Raw genomic sequence first — 23,249 nt, forward strand, 5'->3', positions numbered from 1 at the left:
ATAAATTTGCAAATAAATGGATATGTCAGTAAAAGATAAATGATGTAATGGCAAGTGCACGGCACACTATGACAGGCTGCAGTGTCTGGGCTTACAAAGTACAGCTCTGGATGTGAAGCAGAATTGTTTAGCGCAGAGGAGATGAAGGATTTAATGAATGGTAACTCTATAAGCCCACATGCATACTAATCTTTCCCTCAGGTAACAGGACGTGTTGATTGACTCCCTCCCCCATACACCTCATCAGGGTGATTAAATGAACTTGATATATTTGGGAATATTTGGCTGTCACTGTCCAGCTTTGCGATACATGTTGGATGTTGAAGACATTAATCCCCAACCGACAGATTAATTGATCTAAGACTGTGGCTTGTTATCAGTGAAAATATGAATGCCTTACCAATAGTCTTGTCATAGGAAGCTATAACAATGGAAAGGTGTGAGGGAGGAATTGCCTTGCTTTCAATAGAACACACAGAGATAAACTCTTCTTCTGAAAGGTCTGGGGGGACTGGGCGGTAGGCTTGCAATGCACCATTCGAAAAGCCAACTTTTCCATAGGATAGCTGTGGGCTGGTATGCTTATCTTGTGAATTTAACCCTGAAAAGGAGAAAAGGAGAAATTAAACATGTACCTCTATATCCAATAAATAGATATAAACACCTTTGAACCACGTCATTTCCATCTATTGGCTTACTGTGTTTTAATATTTAAAAATGTCCTATATATATTTTTTTTGTAATAAAAAAAAGAAAAAAAAGAGTTCAGCCCTGTGCCTGAGAAAAAGTCTGTGCCTGCAGCCTAAACCCCCATTAGAATATACTATTAAATAATCAGCATAGAAGTGTAAATCTCTTTATATAAAAATAAATTAAATGCACAGCCAGACTTCCCCAGGAGATGCCAGCTGAATACCATTGGTTAAAGTGTTAATGTCAAAGGCATGTCAAAAGTTTAAATCAGTTGGGTCTCAGTGCTGGGTGAAGCTCGATGCTAAGTCCGTCTCATTGCAGGAGGCTCAATTATATTCTATGTAGCACATCTCATGCATTAAGTGCAAAGCGGGGAAGTGAGGAGAGATAAAATAAAACAAACTGGTGAAGATTGTTAGATAATGGGATACTGTGGTAGAAAGGGAAGATTCGCCTCTTTCCGGATGGTGTTATGCTAAGAGCACAACACCTGTATTCACGATGTGAAAGAATGCTCAGCTGCACACAGGTCCCGGCGGTATAGAGAGTCTAGTACCAGAATAGTTTAAGCCATGAAATCGGACAGCAGAGGTCATCAAATTGGGAAATCATATGGAGCGCTGGACCATCGAAGATGCAGGGTCAGGCTTGAAAATCCAGGTAGTTTATCGTATAAAAGATATAAAACAACGCTTCTCATAAGGCATTTCGAAACGGTCTAAAAGATATAAAACAACGCTTCTCATAAGGCATTTCGAAACGGTCTCTTTGTCAGATATACAAGTATTGATAAAAGAAGTGTATTATATATATATTGGAACAGAAAGAATAGTACCGGGTCATGACATCAGATGGTAAACAGATAATGTACGGTACCAACAAAATACATAACACACATTAAAACATACTCTTAACTAGGGATGAGCAAATCGAATCCGACGAATCCGACTTCGTTACAAATTTCATGAAAAATTTACTTCACAACAAATCCGAATATCGCCAAGATTCGATTGCACGAATCGCTTAATTAAACTCCATTTAGTGCAGTCCAGGAGCTCCAGGACATCTAAAATGGCGGCTCCACATGTCAGGACATGGGGCAAGGAACTCTGGGAAGGCGGGAACACGGGTAGGCGGGATGACGCTGAATCACATGCTGCATGCAGCTTACCAGCATCCAGCCACCCCTGTGCTGTCAGAGGCCTATATAATCAGCAGCCATCTTGAGGCCAGTCACATCAGCATTCTATTGCAGAGTGAGAGGAACAGAGAGCAGTGTGTGTTGCACAGAAAAGCATTTTTACAGCAGCGATTCACCTACTAGTCACATTAGCATTCTATTACAGAGAGAGGGACAGAGAGCAGTGTGTGTTGCACAGAAAAGCATTTTTACAGTAGCGAATCACCTCAAGGCCAAATCCAGCCTATGAGCACTGATAGGGAAGGGAGAGAGATTAAGAGAGAAAGTGCAATTTTAAGTGTACTACACAGCGACTGTGTGCTGCAGCACTGGTGTGTACAACAACTGAAAAGCTAATAGTAGCCAGCCTGTTAGGGTGAGCAGAGCACTAAAAGCCATAATCACCTGCTAATAGTGCCTAGTACAGGTTGCGTGGCGGAGCGTATTGTCCTTTATTAAGTGTAACCTGTGCGTACATAGGTGGTGTACGATATTGTTCCTGTTAAAGTCTTAAGGGCCTACTTACTGTGAAAGGCCAGCAAAAAGTACACACCTGCTGCTGTTGTAGACAAATACTGTTTAAAGTGTAGTGGAGCGTATTGTACTCCCCTCATAAGTGTATACCACGTACGTACATCTACGTGGTGTACCGTTTTGTTCCTGTTAAAGTATTAAATGGGTACTGCGCTCATAGACATCTTATCCCCTATCCAAAGGATAGGGGATAAGATGTCTTGTCGTGTGGGTCCCGCCGCTGGGGACCCCCGCATTCTCAGTAGTGGCACCCCGCTGTCATCACAGCACAGAGAAAAATCTCTGTGCGTGTTGACGGGGTGATACAGGGGCCGGAGCACCATGACGTCACGGCTCTGGCCCCTCATGCCGCCAGGTCCCACCCCTTCAATACAAGTATATAGTTGCAGTATATGACGTCATGGTGTTCCGGCCCCTGTATCGCCCCGTCATCATGCATAGAGATTTTCCTCTGTGCTGTGATACTGAAAACGTGGGGGTCCCCAGCGGCGGATAGGATGTAAGATGTTTAGAGGCAGAGTACCCCTTTAAGTGCCTACGTACTGTGAAAGGCCAGCGAAAAACCTGCTGCTGTTCTAGACAAATACTGTTTTAAGTGTAGTGGAGCATATTGTACTACCTTCATATTTGCACTAATTATGTCAGGCAGAGAAGTGCCAGGACAGTGCACAGAGGAGTGGCAGAGGCCTAAATTCATCCGGCGTAGGCAGAGGTCACAGCAGACTAAGGGTGAGAGGCAGGAGTCGCAGCAAGAGGCCTGAGCTCCCGGTATCAGCTAGCGGTTGTGTCTCGACCAGCAAACCATCTGCCGTCATCGATTGATTAACATCCACTTCATCACAAGTGACATCTGACACCCCCAGTCAACAGTCGGTGGGTTCCTCAGACACAACCCTCACTTGGCATGGCCCGGGAGCAGTCCCTGTCCTCACATTGCCTCTGTCCTATGCTGTTTCCTCCCCCCAGAAGTATTGTATGCTGTGGGTTCAGCTCCACTATTTGGTGGAGGACGATCTACTAGAGGACAGACAGCAGCTACTGCCCAGCCAAGAAGTGGAAGAGACATCCGCCGCTTCCTCCGCTAGGCAGGCAAGTAGTGATGAGGAGAGTGGAGTGGGAGGTGGTGTTGCGAGCTTTCAGGCTCCTGAAGCAAACACTGTTGGGGAACCTGAGTCGGACATCAGTGACGTGCAGACAAAACTCGATGATGATGAAGCCGATCGCACTTGGGAACCGGGTGCAGAAGGGTCTTCCTCATCAACAGGAGAAGAGGGTTGCAGGTTGCCCGTGAGGCAGCAGCTGAGCCAGCAAGGTGGTAGCATGGTTGGCAGTCAGCATGGTGGCAGAAGTGGGATATCTGGAGCCAAACGTGCCCGGGGTAGACCAACTGCTTCGCGACAGCCTACTTGCCCAGGATGTAGTGGAACAGGGGTCCCTGGAGTCGGTGGCAGTAGCAGTAAGTCAGCTACTCTGCGGTGTGCCAGTTTTTCATCAAGTATTCGGAGGATGTTAACATGGCCACATGCAATTTCAAAAAATTGATTTAATCTTTGCAATTGTGAGGCCCTATGGTCTCGTCAGGCTGCTGCCATCATCAGGCTGTGTCATTCTGTCACCACATGGTCTCCTCTTGCCGCTGCCACCTCCATGCTTGGTCATTCTGTCACATTTTGGTCTCCTCATGCTGGTGCCACCTCCAGGCTGTGTCACTGTGCTGCCATTTGGTCTCCTCATGCTGCTGGCACATGACATCATTTTTTTTTATATTAATCTATTTAAAAACTTCAATTTAAATTTTAAAATATATCTTTAATCTTTTCAATTGTGAGGCCCTATGGTCTTGTCAGGCTGCTGCCACCTCCAGGCTTGGTAATTCTGCCACTATATGATCTCCTCTTGCTGCTGCCAATTCCAGGCTTTGTCATTCTTTAACATTATGGTCTCCTCATGCTGCTGCCACCTCCAGGCTGTGTCATTGGGCCACCATATGGTCTCCTCATGCTGTTGGCACCTTAAATTAAACTTTTTCAATCTATTTCAAATCTTCAATTTAAATTTTACAAAATATCTTTAATCTTTTTGTTATTGTGAGGCCCTATGGTCTCGTTGGACAGCTGCCACCTCTAGGCTCTGTCATTGTGCCGCTATGTGGCTCCTTGTTATATTGGGTTTTGTGGTCATACAGTATTAGTTGAAAGTAAACGCTTTGGGCACCCGGGACATTAAACTTGTGAATCTAATCATAATCTTAAATTTAAATAAAATAAAAAAATCTACGTAATCTTTTCAAGACTGAGGCCCCATGGTCGTCGACGTCATATATTACCTGTGGAATTACCACAAGACTCCAATGAAGCAGGTTGAAGACTCCAATGAAATGGCACAGAAGCTGAATATGCTCCTGTCCAAGTTGCTAGTACTAGAGCATGGGGGTGCGCTGAGAGGCAGGGGCAGGGACAGGCGGTAGCTGGCCTCGCGGTGGACCGCCAGCTCGATTTTAAGATACAACTAAGAGCTTTGCCAGTTTACACTGCAGCAATTATATACTACTGGAGATGCAATTACCGCAGCTGCTGGCACCAGACTTGTCTTCCAATGGGTCCTCAAAAAAGGATTTAAAGTTTGCTCATTCCAATTACCAGGCTCTGTCATTGTGCCGCCACGTGATCTCCTCATGCTGCTGGCACATTAAACTTGTGAAGCTATTCAACATCTTCTATTTAAATAAAAAAAAAAAAATCTATGTAATCTTTTCAAGACTGAGGCCATCGTAATATATTACCTCTGTAACTCTGAAATAACCACAAGAATCCAATGAAACAGGTTGGAGCGATAACATTGAACCATAACTGATTAAATGAAACATTCGCAGTTCCACACAGAGTAAGACAGTCATGGGGGGGGGGGGTCGGGGGTTGCTGAGAGGCTGGGGCTGGAACAGGTAGTAGCTTGCCTCGCGGCGGACCGTCAGCTCGAATGGGTCCTCAAAAGGGATTTTAATTTTTTTTAATAAATTCATAGTGATTCTAATAGCGACGCCCGTAATATGCATGTCATACTGAATAATAGTATTATTTCACTACCACAGCACACTCCCTATAAGTGCTACAACTAGAGATGAGCAAATCGAAGCTGACGAACCCAAATTCGTTACGAATTTCATGAAATATTCGATTTGCAATGAATGCGAATATCGCAGCGATTCTATCGCGCGAATCCCTTCGTTAAACTCCATTTACTGCGGTCCAGGCTCCAGGGCATCTAAAAAGGAATGGAATGCAAGGAATGCTGGGAAGGCGGGAAGGGAAGTAGGCGGGATGACGCTGAATCACATGCAGGATGCAGCCTATCAGCAGCCAGTCACCCCTGTGATGTCACAGCCCTATATATTCGTCAGCCATTTTGCGGCTTGTCATATCATTCATTACACTGCATAGAGATAGGACGGACATCGTTGTGTGTGTGTTACACAGAAAAGCTTTTTGCAGCAGCGTTTCACCTCTTAGTCATCTCAGCCTTCTGTAGGACACAGAGCACAGCGTATTTGCACAGAAATTAATTCTTACTGCAGCGATTAACCCCTCAGTCACTGTGAACAGCACTGTGTTACAGAGAGAGGCAGAGAGCTGTGTGTTGCCTCAGCTGCAGAAATGTTTTCACAGGAGGGAGAAATATTTTTTTAGAGCAAATCTGTGTCTTTGTTCCACAACAACTGGTCTGCTGGTTATACTAGTCTGTAGATGGTATACTCCATACCCAGCAGTCCATTCCTAGTAGTATTTGAGAGAGAGTCTTTTTGCAATTTTGGGTTTAGTACACAGTGACTGTGTACTCCAGCATTGTTGTGTACTGCTGGTGCTGTGGGCAATTTTTTTTTTTTATGTACTGTAGCGCATTTTCTGCCCTCATAAGTGCATACCACATACGTACATCTAAGTATTGTACTATTTTGTACATGTTAATCTGTGAAAGTCCAGACAAAAGTAATTACCGGCTGATGTTTTACTAAAATATGTTTTTTTAAGCGTATTGTACCACATTTTTCTGCCCTTATAAGTGCATACCACACACCTACATCTAAGTAGTGTACTATTTTGTACCTGTTAATCTGTCAAGGGCCTATATACTGTGAAAGGACAGCCAATAGTACACACCTGCTGCTGTTCTAGACAAATACTGTTAAGCGTAGTGAAGCGTATTTTATTCCCCTCATTTACGCAATAAGTATGTCAAGCAGAGTAGGGATCGACCGATATCGTTTTTTTAGGGCCGATACAGATAATCGGTGGAGGTTAGGGCCGATAGCCGATAACTTATACCGATATTCCGGTATAAGTTATCAGCTATTTATCCCCCCTCGATACCGCTGCAGAGCATTGATTTAAAGCGGGCGCTTTAAATCAATGCACTGCAGAGGCTTTTGCGGTGCCATAGGCCACCACCCGCTTCTCTCCCCCTACCTGTCAGGGTGGTCCGGGCCATCCATCCTCCCTTCCTGTAGTGTCCGGCGACATTCCGGGTGGAGGGTGAACCGGTCCGGGCTGTCCTTCTTCTTCGGGGGTCCTCTTCTCCACTCCGGGCAGACTCCGGCCTAGTACACTATATGGTCTCCTCATGCTTCAGCCAACTCCAGGCTGTGCAATTCAGCCACTATATGGTCTCCTCAAGGCTCTGTCATTGTGCTGCCTTGTTAAATTTGGTCCTTTGTACCCATACCCCACCTACAGGTTGTGTCATTCAGCCAATATATGGTTTACTGATGCTGCTGGGCCTGGGCCTAAAAATTTTTATGGTAGCACTAGCTACCATAAATGTTCAATTTTAATTTCAAAATTCATCTTTTAATCTAAGGGATTGTGAAGCCCAAGTGTCTACTCATGCTGCTGCCAACTCCAGACTGTTCCATTCAGACACTATGATCTCCTCATGCTGCCAACACCTCCACGCTGTGTCATTCAGCCACTATATGGTCTCCTCATGCTTCAGCCACATCCAAGCTGTGTCATTCAGCCACTATATGGTCTCCTTAAGCTGCCAACACCTCCAGGCTGTGTCATTTAGCCACTATATGGTCTTCCTTGTGCTGCCAACACCTCCACGCTGTGTAATTCAGCCACTATATGGTCTCCTCATGCTGCCACCACCTCCACGCTGTGTCATTCAGCCACTATATGGTCTCTTCATACTGATGCCACCTCCAGGCTCTGTCATTGTGCCGCTCTGCGGCAGTGATTCTAAAAGCGATGCCTGTAATCTCCATGTCATACTGAATTTCAGTATTATTTCACTACCCCAGCACACTCCATATGCGTGTTAGAACAAAGCAAAGTGTTCTACTCCCCTATTGAGGCTCTCTGTAGGCCAGAAATAGCCATTTATAATATAGATTAACCGCAAATAAATATGGATCAAACCAAATTTTTTCGGAAAATTCAGCGAATTGGCCAAATCCAATTTTCCAAAAGTTTGCTCATATCTAGTTACGACAAGGCAAAGTGTTCTACACCCCTACTAAGGCTCTCTGTAGCCCAGAAATAGCAATTTTTTTATAACGATTCTCCGCAAATAAATTTGGACCGAATCAAATTTTTCCGGAAAATTCAGCGAATCGGCCGAATCAAATTTTTCAAAAATTCGCTCATCTCTACTCTGTCTTAGTGGGATTGAGTTTGATTTGATTACTTGCATCTTTTTGTTATTTTATGGTTATGAGTATTTTTTATGTGTGTTATGTATTTTATCGGTACCGTACATTAACTGTTTACCATCAGGTGTCATGACCCGGAACTTTTCTGTGTGTTCCAATATATATGTACCTCTTTTATCAGTACTTGTATATCTGACGAAGAGACCTTACCTTGTACTTACCTTGTACCGTTTCGTGCAGGGGATCTCCGGTATTCTTCTCCATTAGCTTCAGCTCTGGGCCACGCATGGGGCATGGGCGGAGCTTAGTGACGTCACTGCTGCTGCTCTCTGCTGGGTCCTGCTGCAAGAGACCAGCAGCGGTGACGTCACTAAGCTCCACCCGGGCCCGGAGCTGAAGCTAAAGGAGAAGATTACTGAAGATCCCCTGCACGAAACGGTACAAGGTAAGTACCGTTGTCATCAGTGTCATCTGCGCTACCTGTTAGTACTGACAGGATAGTGCAGGTGACATTGATCATAGATTTCCTTTAAATTAAATGACAGTAACAATTTAAAGAGGAGAGTAGAGCCACACTGAAACTAAAAATTGCACAGCCATTAAAATAATCTAGTTGAAAGCCACACCAAACTGATGTGGGTATAGTTTCGGCCTCATGCACATAGCAATTTTACATGGCTACTGAAACAGCCTCTTTTCTATATGGGCATTGTCAGATTCAAAAACTTTTTATATGTTGTAGATACAGGGATGTGGAATTCCTATCGCCCGACACCTGGGACATGCAGTTCCGGGTGCCGGCCAGGTGAATTTTTCCGTCCCTTAGACCGGCTTCGGGCAAGCAGGACCGGACCTGACAAGCACGGCGGCGCTCAGCAGTCTATATGGAGCGGGCTCCCGACTCCTGCCCGCTCCATACTCTGCAGCCCCCAGCTGTTCTCAGTAGCCGGGGGCATGCATGCGGTGATCGCTGTGGCTGGCTATTAACCCTTTAGATCGCCGCTGTCAAAGCTGACAGCGGCATCTAAAGGGACATGTGAATGCTCCCTGGTGGGCTAGTGGGGCTAGCAGTTGTTCGTGGGGGGGAGATCCACTATAGAAGTAGTCGGAGGGCTTACCTCTGCTTCTCTGCTGTCCCGTGGCTCTGTCATTGATAGAGCCTGGCTGGACTAGGCTCTATCAATGGAGCACAGCGCACACAGATCAATGGTGTTCAATAGAACTCTATTGATCTGTATGAGTAAACTAATGATTCCTCCTAAAAGTCTAATAAAGTGTCAAAAAAATAAAGTTTTAATAAGTTTAAAAGACACACATTAACCCCTTCTATGTTAAAAGTTCAAATCACCCCCTTTTACTATTTAAAAACATGTAAACATAATAATGTTAAACATATTTAGTATCGCTGTGTGCGTAAATGTACGAACTATTAAAATATAATATTATGTATCCCATACGGTAAATGATGTACATTTAAAAAAAAACAATACCAAACCACAGAATTGCAATTTTTATAATATCCCAGAAAAAAAAAGTTAAAGCGATTAAAAAGTCAGATCAATACCTAAATGGTATCGATACAAAAAACCTATTATGGCGCAAAAAATTAGTCCTTATACAGCCTGGTATGCGAAAAAAAGCAGGCTGTAATCAGGCTGGCCTAAAGTATCAAAATAACACGTTATCTCAACCACAAGGTAAATGGTGTAGAAAAGAAAACTACCACATTTGCTAAATTATCTTTTACAATTTCAATTTCCCTTCACCGATTATATATCACGCCCCCTCCCGTAGGCTTGCATTGAGGGGCGGAGTGTGACGTCACACGGGGGCGTGACGTCACACGCCGCCGGCTCTGAGGTCGACCGTAATCAGACCCGGAGCGAACACGCTCCGGGGACTGATTACAAACGTGCATGCCGCGTGCATGATCGCGGGCGTCCCCAGCTGCGGGACTCCCGCGATCAGGCATCTTATCCCCTATCCTTTGGATAGGGGAGAAGATGTGTTAGCACCGTAGTACCCCTTTAAGTCCCGTGGACAAGTAGTTCTTTATCAAATCTCCACACCCCTGAGATATTGGCAAACATTAAAGGGGTACTAGAGTGGAAAATCTTTTTTTTTTTTTTTTTTTTTATCAACTTATGCCAGAATGTTAAACAGATTTGTAAATTACTTCTATTAAAAAATCTTAATGCTGTATACTACAGAGGAAATTCTTTTTTTGGATGTCTTTTCTGTCACTACTACAGTGCTCTCTGCTGACACCTCTGTCCATTTTAGGAACTTTCCAGAGCAGCATGTTTGCTATGGGGATTTTCTCCTGCTCTGGACAGTTCCTGACATGGACAAAGGTGTCAGCAGAGAGCACTGTGGTCATGACAGAAAAGAAATCCAAAAAGAAAAGAATTTTCTCTGTAGTATACAGCCACTAATAAGTACTGGAAGGATTAAGCTTTTTTTATAGAAGTAATTTACAAATCTGTTTAACTTTCTGGTATCAGTTGATAAAAAATAAAAAAAAAATAAAAAGTTTTCCACCGGTGTACCAATTTAACCTTTCTAATATACTTAATAAAAAATGGATCTCATCTTGATAGAAATCAGGGCGGGACTAGCTGTCCTCTGTGCTCACTCCTGTTCTATCAGGCAGAAGCATGGAAACAGAGAGGAGGAGGTTATAGAGCAGCCTGCAGCGATTGGATGAAGAGACCCAGCACAGCACAGCAGACTCTGGGAGGAAGATGAGTCATGTAGAATGAGGGCAAGAGGCAGACACACCCTCTTCAGAGCACAGGATGTAAAACCAAGTGAGAACTAAAAAGAAGGTATTTGTGAGAGAAATAGACACATAGAAATTATATGTGCATTATATCATCATGATTAGGTACCGAGTAACATATAAAAAAAATAATTTGTGGGATATGACAGGTACTCTTTCAGGCCCAATATATTTTGGATGTTTAATTGAAATATGTACAATTATTGAACAATTGCAAAATTATTTTCATAATTTCTGGAGGGGGAAAGTGGCTAAGTCACTCACACACTGTAGTGGTCTCTTGTTATCTTTTCCAGCAATTTAAGATGCTTCTGTAAACCTACTGTACACCTCTTTCCAGGAAACAATCCTTAGCCTTATGTTTCGAGACTGGAAGGAATTTCTAACAGTGTAGTCCGAAATACAGTTTTGACGTTTTACTGATAAGAAAAAAAAAATCTTGCAGGTCTGTATGTAAAGGGTTAAACTTTGGATATATAACCTTGCTTGTACCTGTGATTGCCATGCGTGAAGAAGCTGCGCATGCGCAGTGAAACGCGTTGCATCTTGGCTGAATAAAGCTTTTTTTTTTTTTTTTTTTACCAGAACCTACCTACTTGATGCCTCTTTGTTCCGGTCAGCTCCAGAGAATTCCGTCACCCACAAAGTTCACTGGATTATGCAAGTTTTACTATGCTGTCAGAATGCCAACATACCTGTTGTACTGGATAAGCTGTCCACAGCAGTACATGTATGGTTGTGCATGGGATAACTGATCACAACAGTCTTTAACTTGCTGAACATTTGTCAACATTTAAGTATTGATACTACTACTACTGATAATACCATTTCACATTCATATACAAAAGGTTTTCAATACAGTACCAGCAATATACATATGGCTTTGCATACCTTGACTATAAGCTAAGAATAGAGTGAGTAGTTTTCTGCTATGTCTCAGTGCTCGGCTAGAGTATTTAGATTTCTGTAAACTTTCACGGAAGCAAGAAAATGTATCTAACACATCCAGGGGAACACATGTAAGTACTTTGGAGTCTGTAATAAAAGAAAAACATGATTTCTATGCAATATTCAAAAATATGTTTGCTTTGGTTGCTAGGTTAACTAAGAGGTTTACAAGTGGATAATAAAAAACTTTTAAACTGTTTCCCCCCTCAAATATCATTTTTAACATAGCCAGAAACACAATACCATCAAAAATATGATGTATATTGAACATATTATTAAGTCAATAAAAGTCAACAAACAAGTAGTGAGAGTAAGGTCTCATGCACACAGCATAGACTGTACAGAAGCACATGGAGTTTCTACTAAGGACGTGCTGTAGGAACTGTACATGCTGCCATAGGATGCCATATTACAGTTCTTTTCTACCTAATGCAATGATTCTAAGAGAAAATAACTCCATTATGCAGTATGCCATAAGTACACTGAGGTGCAGTAAGGCCTCATATAAAAACATGAGTGCTTTATTATGGTATTATACAACTCAGAGGTTTGGTTTGTAAAATGATATAGCAAAAAAGCATATGTGAAGACAGCCCCTGCCTATCCTAAATGGCTTAGATGTTCCAGTCGTCCCTCAAAACAGGCAGTTGTAACAGGAATGTGGCTATGTCTTGTGTATTACAGCTATGTTCTGGGCGCAATCTAGTGGGTACACTGGACATGAGATTCTGAGAATAAACTTATTAGAGACAGTAAATCAAACCAATAGGAGTGTGCATGTAAATATGCATTGTAGGAGCTATGGCATGGATTTCCATTGAAAACAGTAAGATACAGATTGTGGGCAGAATAAGCCTTAAAATATGCATTAAAATCAATTTGAGTTATGACACTCTATAAATTTTATCAAACTGCATTTGATGAATGTAGTCATATGGCAATTTGTAAAGAAAATATCAGAACTAATCTTCTAATGGTTTGCTTTGTATACAAATACATGTCACATGAAGACATGTAACTCAACTCTGACCTGAATGAACAATGTGTCCTCTCTGATCAAAATCCGCTCCAGAGTTCCTTGCTTTATTACTGATTGTGCTGACGTGCAGTTGTTTTCCGATGTAATTCCTGCAATGCATCTAAGGAGCAAACAAGAAGAGAGAACATTTCTGAAGGCTCTTTGTTAACATTTTTTTTTTATTATGACATGCATGTTTTTCAAATACTATAATACCGATGTTGCTTTATATAATCCAATGTGGGAGAAGACAGACCGATGTTAATCTTGTCCTTTAGTAAAAGTATAACAACACTTTATGTTTTACAGGGAAATCTAACAAAATAGTGTTGTTTTCTTTTTACGTTAAATTGAAGGTTAGGTTATGGGAAATAATCTTTTTGTCAAAAAAACAATAAAAATATGACAGGCAGTAAGATTTCTTATAGCCAAATAAGCAAATGAAAAAAGCCAATGTAACACAAGACCATAAATCTAAAACAAGATGACAAGAATGAAGATTATGTTACCTAGAATATATGGACACAGCAGGTGAATATAAATGGCATATTAGGGTAGGGACTCCTGTATAGAAGCTGGGTGACTGAGATGCCGCAGTAGTCCTGTTCATCTGTTATGTTCTTTAATCTGGCGGCAGACTTGGTGCACGGCAAAAACAGCATTAGCATTGATGTCAGTGTGCTCCTGCGATGCACCAAGCCTGTGTCCAGATTAAAGAAGATAACAGATGGACGGGGCCAAGGATCAGTGGTAGGTAAATACCATTATAACCTGTGTCACTACCAGTGGCACTTCCAGCCTGTACCAACAGGTTATTGTGGATGACCCTGATGACAATATCACTTTTATAGCATGGCAGACCACCATGGAATGAATTGGACCCACTGTAGAACACTACAGTATACATCCGTATCCCGTTTTGAACAGGATACCGTTGGATACCTGTGACGTACTGCATTCATGCAGTGTGGACCCAGCCTAATTCTTTGCTTTCAATATGAAGGAACTCTGATCATTTGAAGGATATGCAAGCCATGCAGCTATGAGTCTATCATATGACCAGGAAAGATCTCTATTCCTCAGTAATCCGTGAAAGTTAGATCAATGACAGTAAGCTGAGATCTTGAAAACTATGAGAAAATTGATACAGAAAGTATACTAACTAACTGTATAGCTATTAAAGGGGTATTCCAGCTTTAGACATTTTATTTCCTAACCAAAGGATAGGGGATAAGATGTCTGATCGCGGGGGGCCCGCCGCTGGGACCCCCGCGATCTCCCTGCAGCACCCGCATTATGTGCGGAGCTGCGTTTCCAGGCTCGGAAACCGGAAGTTTCATGTTACTTAAGCATGTTAACCATACTTGTTAAGTGACCATGGCGTTGAATTGCCACCAATCATGGCAGATTGCAATGGTGATAATCCAAGTGGCTACTCAGGGCACTCAATTTTTTTTTGATTATAGTAGTGAGGGGTAAGGTTTTTACAGAACCTACATCTATAATATATTACTCTGAAGCATTTGATTGTATGTTTTAATGGTTTATGTTACTGAATGGTAGTTGGTGATTATTGTGACTTTCAAAATGCAGTTATCCAGCCATGCCAGATCTATAGGTGTAATGATCTGCTCTAAGGACTGCATGATATTCCAAAAATCGGCATCTCCCCTTCTCTGCTACGCTGTCCTCAGACAGGGTTGCACAGTAGTTATGACAGAGCCACTGGTTAGAGGACTATTAGCCCAAAGTTTATATGGTTCCTCATTTTATTTACATTTATACATTATCTCACTTCGGTGCAGAAAATCACAAAAATAATGCATACTTTTTAATAAATTATAATTAATCTGCAACATGATATTAGTTTCACTGTACAGTGTACAGTAAATCCCTAAGCAGTGCCTAGGGGTTAGATTTAGGCTGTCAGAAATGTATTAACTCCTTAAAGACCAGGCCAATTTTAATTTTTATATGGAAGAGAGGGATAAATATATATAATATATATATACAAAAACCAGTCCTCAAGAGCACTAGGGGTATAGGATTAAAAGGATACAAAAATAAGAAAAGGAGAAAAGAGGTTTAGGATCCAGTAAAAGTATATTTATTAATTATAATATATGTAATAAAATATGTTAATGAATGGATGATCACCTTGCAGGGCCCTTGCAGAGGTGAAAGGTATATATTAATACAAATAGTGTTAGGTAAAATAAATTATAAATAAATGAATATAGCACTGATCAAATAAAAGTAATTATAAAAAGTATCCACTATAATGTATTGCAGGAGTCTTATTCTGTTGGTATAGGTATATAATTCACAGTTCGTTAATTGCAGTTCGTCACAACAGATAATATTGCAGAAGATAATATTCCAAAAGTAACCAAATTGTCAGTAATAATAGATTCCAGTAGTGCTGAATAGATCACATTAATTAAAATCTCCAGTAGCACTGGGTAGATCACATCACAGTGCTACTGGAGATTTTAATTAATGTGATCTCTCTTCCATATATTTCTTAGGCCTATCAGGTGAAGGCATCACCTTTAACCTAGAGCAACCCCCCCCCCCCCCTCCTTCCCCATATCCTAAGTGAGCTACACATTTTTGATACATTTTTCACCCAATTTTCATTTTTAACCTTGTTTTTTTGCAAAATCAATTATACTTTGTAAGGATACTCTTCTTTTTATTATAACATATACTACCAAGAACTGTCCAGAGCTGGATAGGTTTACTATGGGGATTTTCTCCTTCTCTGGACAGTTTCTGACATGGACAGAGGTGTCAGCAGAGAGCACTGTGGTCAGACAGAAAATAAATTCAAAAAGAAAAGAACTTCCTGTGGAGCATACAGCAGCTGATAAGTACTGGAGGATTAAGATTTTTAAAATATAAGTAATTTACAAATCTGTTTAACTTTCTGGCACCAGTTAATTTAAAAAAATTGTTCTCCTTTAATTACCGGTAGTTAGAACCTTTCCACATGTGGTGATATAAGTACGGCACTGATCTATTTACTTGGCACTCTACTAGAGCAACCTGACTATGGAATGCTGTAATAGTAGATGTGTCAATGCAGCAACAATGGCCTAGAGAGGGAGAGGGCCCTGAGCTGCTATGATATGACAGCTAATTGTCTCCATGCAATTGTGTCATGAAGAAGCTGATTGGACTCCAGAATCCCTGATGTGCTATGTAACATTGTGCCTCTTACAAAATCAACTCAGGGCTGACGCCCCTCAGCTTTGACAGAGACATAGGTTAAAGGGGTACTCCGCCCCAGGACATCTTATCCCCTATCCAAAGGATAGGGGATGAGATGTCAGATCGCTGGGGTCCCGCAGCTAGGGACCCCAGGGATCTCGGCTGCAGCACCTCGCTTTCATTACTGCACAGAGCAAACTTGCTCTGTGCGTAATGATGGGCAATACAGGGGCCGGAGCACTGTGAAGTCACGGCTCCGCCCCCTCGTGAAGTCACGGCCCGCCCCTCAATACAAGTCTTTGGGAGGGGGCATGGTGGCCGTCACACCCCCTCTCATAGACTTGCATTAAGGGGGCTGGTAGTGACGTCACGAGGGGTGGAGCCGTGACGTCACAATGCTCCGGCCCCTGAATCGGCCGTCAGTATGTTTGCTCTATGCAGTAATGATAGCGGGGTGCTGCAGCCGAGATCCCAGGGGTCCCCAGCAGCGGGACCCCCGCGATCTGACATCTTATCCCCTATCCTTTGGATAGGGTATAAGATGTCGTGGGACGGAGTACCCCTTTAATAATGGGCTAAACACTATTTCTAAGGAGAAATTCTGAGAGCTAACAACTATGTTGGTGCACAAATTGTGGATACATTTTAATTAAAAAAGCCAACAAAACACACACTGTATCCTCCTTCCAAAAATTACAAAAAAAATTCCAACAAGTAAATAAACTAGGAACAAATTAAGATGCAAATATTTTCTTTTTTTCAGTCAACGGAGGTGAATCCATGTTAGTGCAAACATCTTAACACTAGATAAAATATGCAAAACATGTAATATTCAGTCACTGACCTTTTCATCACTTTCCTCCGCAGGTGCATTGGAATTCATTTCGGAAACATCAGTTCCTCTTATGTGAAATATACTACCAGCTAGCATCCTCTGTGCAGGCACCAACAGTGGTGTGATTTGTTCAGTAAACCTCTCACTATAAATATAGAACAATATATAAATATAGGAATATATATTTAGACTTCAATATTGCTCTCGCAGGGTATTTGTTCTCCTTGCAGAAATTCAGCTGGTGCAGAAAGTCTTACAGGCAATTCAATCAAAATTACAATACTGAATTTGACTACTTTAATATGAGACATACAATATCTGCACATATTGCCCAAATATAGCAAATGTAAATATACTTACTGAGAAAGAATGTTGAACTGCACCGCTATATGCACCAATGCTTCCCATCTTTTCACAAAGTATAAAACTTCCATGGCTTTCATTACTAGATCACATATCCAACGCATGTCAATAACATTCACATCATCAAAGGGGTAGTCAAACCTTAAGTTTGAGCCCCCTTCATCATCAGCAATGCTTCCCATGCAACTTGGGACACTAAACTTTCCACTTTCATCAATGACCTAAGGATAAAAATTACATTATAGTGGTATTAACTGGCTCATTACGCATTAAGATCATACCTCTGTATTACGACATGCAATCAGACATTAGGGTACATACATAAGGTCTATACGTTTCCAGAAATTGTGAAGCCATGAAAAAAGAAACAGTTTTTTCTCCTGTTTCTTTTTTTCTTCAGAAAAAGAAAAATAATAATTTGGGGGGACGGACGGACTGAAAGAACTGAAAGAAAAAAAAAAAGAAAGAGACGCAGTGGAGTAGTTTTACAAATTAAAATTAATTTCAATGCTGGCTGTTAAAAAGGGAAAAAGAAAAGGCTATGAACTATCAGCCAGACAATATTCAAACATTATCTGTGATGGGGGAAGAGAACATTATCTGTGATGGGGGAGAACATTATCTGTGATGGGGGAGAGAACATTATCTGTGATGGGGAGCAGGGCTGTGGAGTCGGTAGATAAATGTTCCGACTCCGACTCCCCGACTGCTCTGTACTTCCAACTCCGACTCCCCGACTCCTCTGTATTAAATTAATATGCGAATGTATTTTATACATTCCTTGAAGTAAAGAAAGGTAACATACCTGTCATTACCACAGGACTACTGGCTGGGAAGCCAACAGTCTACTGTATTGAACAGTTTGTGTACTGATCTGCTGCTGAAGATAGGGCAGTGGGAGGATCAAGGAAGGGGCATTTATTATAAAACATGATTTCCCTAGTAGAATCCCATAGTCATGTTTAAAGTTTAAAGGGGTACTCCGCCCCTAGACATCTTATCCCCAGGGTCCCGCTGCTGGCAACCCCCGGGATCGCTGCTGCGGCACCGCGCTTTCATTACTACACAGAGCGAGTTCGGGGGACAGATACAGAGCAATACAGTGGATGGAGCAGCGTAATGTCATAGCTCTGCCCCTCATGACATCATGACACGCCCCCTTAATGCAAGCCTATGGCAGGGGGCGTGAAGACCGCCACGCCCCATCCCATAGACTTGCATTGAGGGGGCTGGCCGTGACATCATGAGGGGCAGAGCCATGACGTAACTGTGCTCCAACCCCTGTACCGCCCGTCATTACGCACAGAGCGAACTCACTCTGTGTAGTAATGATAGTGCAATCCCGGGGGTCCCCAGCAGCGGGACCCCGGCGATCTGACATCTTATTCCCTATCCTTTGGATAGGGATTAAGATGTCTAGGTGCAGAGTACCCCTTTAAGCTAACAATCGAGTTTACAAGTTTTTATAGCCTTAGCTGAATGGCAGCAGTTTTTCCAATGGTTTACAGCTTCAGTCTTGAACTACTGACCCTCCATTCCCTTCACTTATACAAGTGTCTCTAGTCCTGCAAAAAAACATATTTCCTTAACCCCTTATCAGTGAGAGGCTAGGTTACCCATGGGTTCCCTGTAACAGCAGAACAAAACACTATGGAAAGTATACGTATTGCCGCTCCTAATTGTGCGTTGTGTACCATATAGTAAAGCACATGAAAAGCATGCTTCTTCACGGTCACTTAACATGTTCGTTTTGCGGTTACGTGAGGCACTGCATGCATTGGTCTTTATTCTTAAAGTAGAGAAGTCATTAATTATAACTTTTTGTGAATTGGGACATTTAAACTTGCTTTTTTTTTTTTTTTATTCCAATCTAAATTTAGTAGGAGTCTAAGTCGGAGTCGGTGCATTGTTTGCCGACTCCGAGTACCCAAAATTTCGTCCGATTCCTCGACTCCGACTCCACAGCCCTGATGGGGAGAAAACATTATCTGTGATGGGGGAGAAAACATTATCTGTGATGGGGGAGAGAACATTATCTGTGATGAGGGAGAGAACATTATCTGTGATGGGGGAGAGAACATTATCAGTGATGGGGGAGAGAACATTATATGGGATGGGGGAGAGCACATTATCAGTGATGGGGGAGAGAACATTATCTGTGATGGGGGAGAGAACATTATCTGTGATGGGGGAGAGAACATTACCTGTGATGGGGGAGAGAACATTATCTGTGATGGGGGAGAGAACATTATCTCTGATGGGGGAGAGAACATTATCTGTGATGGGGGAGAAAACATTATCTGTGATGGGGAGAGAACATTATCTGTGATGGGGAGAGAACATTATCTGTGATGGGGAAGAGAACATTACCTGTGATGGGGAAGAGAACATTACCTGTGATGGGGGAGAGAACATTATCTGTGATGGGGGAGAGAACATTATCTGGGATGGGGGAGAGAACATTATCTGGGATGGGGGAGAGAACATTATCTGGGATGAGGGAGAGAACATTATCTGGGATGGGGGAGAGAACATTATCTGTGATGGGGAGAACATTATCTGTGATGGGGGAGAGAACATTATCTGTGATGGGGGAGAGAATATTATCTGGGATGGGGGAGAGAACATTATCTGGGATGGGGGAGAGAACATTATCTGTGATGGGGGAGAGAACATTATCTGTGATGGGGGAGAGAACATTATCTGTGATGGGGGAGAAAACATTATCTGTGAGGGGGAGAGAACATTATCTGTGATGGGGGAGAAAACATTATCTGTGATGGGGGAGAGAACATTATCTGTGATGGGGGAAAGAACATTATCTGTGATGGGGGAGAGAACATTATCTGTGAGGGGGGAGAGAACATTATCTGTGATGGGGGAGAGAACATTATCTGTGATGGGGGAGGACATTATCTGTGATGGGGAGAGAACATTATCTGTGATGCGGGAAAACGTTATCTGTGATGGGGAGAGAATATTATCTGGGATGGGGAGAGAACATTATCTGGGATGGGGGAGAGAACATTATCTGGGATGGGGGAGAGAACATTATCTGGGATGGGGGAGAGAACATTATCTGTGATGGGGGAGAGAACATTATCAGTGATCGGGGAGAGAACATTATCTGGGATGGGGGAGAGAACAATATCAGTGATGGGGGAGAGAACATTATCTGTGATGGGGAAGAGAACATTATCTGTGATGGGGGAGAGAACATTATCTGTGATGGGGAGAGAACATTATCTGTGATGGGGAGAAAACATTATCTGTGATAAGGGAGAGAACATTATCTGTGATGGGGGAAAGAACATTATCTGTGATGGGGAGAGAACATTATCTGTGATGGGGGAGAGAACATTATCTGTGATGGTGGAAAACATTATCTGTGATAAGGGAGAGAACATTATCTGTGATGGGGGAGAGAACATTATCTGTGATGGGGGAGGACATTATCTGTGATGGGGAGAGAACATTATCTGTGATGGGGAGAACAATATATTTGATGAGGAAGAACATTATCTGTGATGAGGAAGAACATTATCTGTGATGGGGAGAGAACATTATCTGTGATGGGGAGAGAACATTATCTGTGAGGGGGGAGAGAACATTATCTGTGATGGGGAGAGAACATTATCTGTGATGGGGGAGAACAATATATTTGATGAGGAAGAACATTATCTGTGATGAGGAAGAACATTATCTGTGATGCGGGAAAACGTTATCTGTGATGGGGAGAGAATATTATCTGGGATGGGGAGAGAACATTATCTGGGATGGGGGAGAGAACATTATCTGGGATGGGGGAGAGAACATTATCAGTGATGGGGGAGAGAACATTATCAGTGATGGGGGAGAGAACATTATCTGGGATGGGGGAGAGAACATTATCTGGGATGGGGGAGAGAACATTATCAGGGATGGGGGAGAGAACATTATCAGTGATGGGGGAGAGAACATTATCTGTGATGGGGGAGAGAACATTATCTGTGATGGGGGAGAGAACATTATCTGTGATGGGGAGAGAACATTATCTGTGATGGGGAGAAAACATTATCTGTGATAAGGGAGAGAACATTATCTGTGATGGGGGAAAGAACATTATCTGTGATGGGGGAGAGAACATTATCTGTGATGGGGGAGAGAACATTATCTGTGATGGGGAGAAAACATTATCTGTGATAAGGGAGAGAACATTATCTGTGATGGGGGAGAGAACATTATCTGTGATGGGGGAGAGAACATTATCTGTGATGGGGGAGAGAAAATTATCTGTGATGGGGGAGAGAACATTATCTGTGATGGGGGAGAGAACATTATCAGTGATGGGGGAAAGAAAATTATCTGTGATGGGGGAGAGAACATTATCTCTGATGGGGGAGAGAACATTATCTGTGATGGGGAGAAAACATTATCTGTGATAAGGGAGAGAACATTATCTGTGATGGGGGAGAGAACATTATCTGTGATGGGGGAGAGAACATTATCTGTGATGGGGGAGAGAACATTATCTGTGATGGGGGAGAGAATATTATCTGGGATGGGGAGAGAACATTATCTGGGATGGGGAGAGAACATTATCTGGGATGGGGGAGAGAACATTATCTGTGATGGGGGAGAGAACATTATCTGTGATGGGGGAGAGAATATTATCTGTGATAGGGGAGAGAACATTATCTGTGATGGGGGAGGACATTATCTGTGATGGGGAGGACATTATCTGTGATGGGGAGAGAACATTATCTGTGATGGGGAGAACAATATATTTGATGAGGAAGAACATTATCTGTGATGAGGAAGAACATTATCTGTGATGCGGGAAAACGTTATCTGTGATGGGAAGAACCTTATCTGTGATGGGGAAAACATAATAGGAATAAGATGGATAAATGTCAATTAAGGCCGATCTAAGAGGACAGAAACATCAACTACTGTAATACCAACAAGACGGAGCCCAACTACAACCAAACTCAACTGAATACTTTTCCCTGGGGCTCCTCTAAAGACAGAAATGCATATCGCTCTTCTTTAAAAGTTGCATTCTCAGTATTTGATTTGTATTCCAGGTTTTGAAAATATTCAGGTGAAATTGGAGAACTTACAAAGATTCTCAGATGTCTTTCAAGAAGATCTAAGATCTAAATGTTATATAGCTTAAATTCTCTGTTATACGCAGATTATCTATCATTTTAAAAGAACATAATACATACTCAATTTTAAGGTCAGGAAAAAAAAACTAACAAACTAAACTCCTCCCCCCCCCATAATGTTTTTTTCCAGACCTTTCCATCTTTATTATTACCTATATTATACATGGTTGAATGGGTACTCCACTGGAAAAAAAATTTAATTTTTTTTTAAATCAACTGGTGCCAGAAAGTTAAATAGATTTTTAAATTACTTCGATTTAAAAAAAAACTTAATTTTTCCAGTAATTCCAGTATCAGCTGCTGTATGCTCCACAGGAAGTTCTTTTCTTATTGAATTTCTTTTCTGTCTGACCACAGTGCTCTCTGCTGACACCTCTGTCCATGTCAGGAACTGTCCAGAGCAGGAGCAAATCCCCATAACAAATCAATCCTGCTCTGGACAGTTCCTGATACGGACAGAGGTGTCAACAGAGAGCACTCTGGTTAGACAGAAAAGAAATTCAAAAAGAAAAATACTTCCTCTGGAGCATACAGCAGGATTAAGATTTTAAAATAGAAGTCATTTATAAATCTGTTTAACTTTCTGACACCAGTTGATTTAAAAAAACTTGATTTCTACCGGAGTACCCCTTTAATATTACATTCATATATTTGCTCTGTAAAGATGGGACATCTGTGGGGCTCTATTACCCCATCAACAGCTCAGCAGCATGATGGCCAGGTGCTTATGGGTTTCCATTGCAGCCAGGGGCCTTCTGAGGGCTCTGCCTTGCCATGTAAGTGCTGTTATACAGCATAATACACTGCACTCCAGTAGTAGAAAACTCTGAATGAGAAGGTGTGTCCAAACTTTTGGTCTGTACTGTATATATAAAGTCATAGCCGT

General features: G+C 42.2%; 1 protein-coding gene across 1 annotated transcript in view; it reads right to left on the bottom strand.

The window, feature by feature from the left end:
• The window catches only part of CFAP54 (cilia and flagella associated protein 54), a 395,393-nt gene that overhangs the window by 137,396 nt on the left and 234,748 nt on the right, over positions 1–23,249 (bottom strand). The window contains exons 38-42 of the mRNA XM_056574483.1: positions 17,211–17,434; positions 16,860–16,995; positions 12,815–12,923; positions 11,728–11,871; positions 401–601 (exon numbers count right to left, since the gene is read on the bottom strand). Of these exons, the coding sequence (XP_056430458.1) occupies positions 401–601; positions 11,728–11,871; positions 12,815–12,923; positions 16,860–16,995; positions 17,211–17,434 (814 nt within the window). The remainder of the gene's footprint in view (positions 1–400; positions 602–11,727; positions 11,872–12,814; positions 12,924–16,859; positions 16,996–17,210; positions 17,435–23,249) is intronic.

This window comes from Hyla sarda, chromosome 4 (genome assembly GCF_029499605.1).
Source record: "Hyla sarda isolate aHylSar1 chromosome 4, aHylSar1.hap1, whole genome shotgun sequence".
NCBI lineage: Eukaryota > Metazoa > Chordata > Amphibia > Anura > Hylidae > Hyla > Hyla sarda.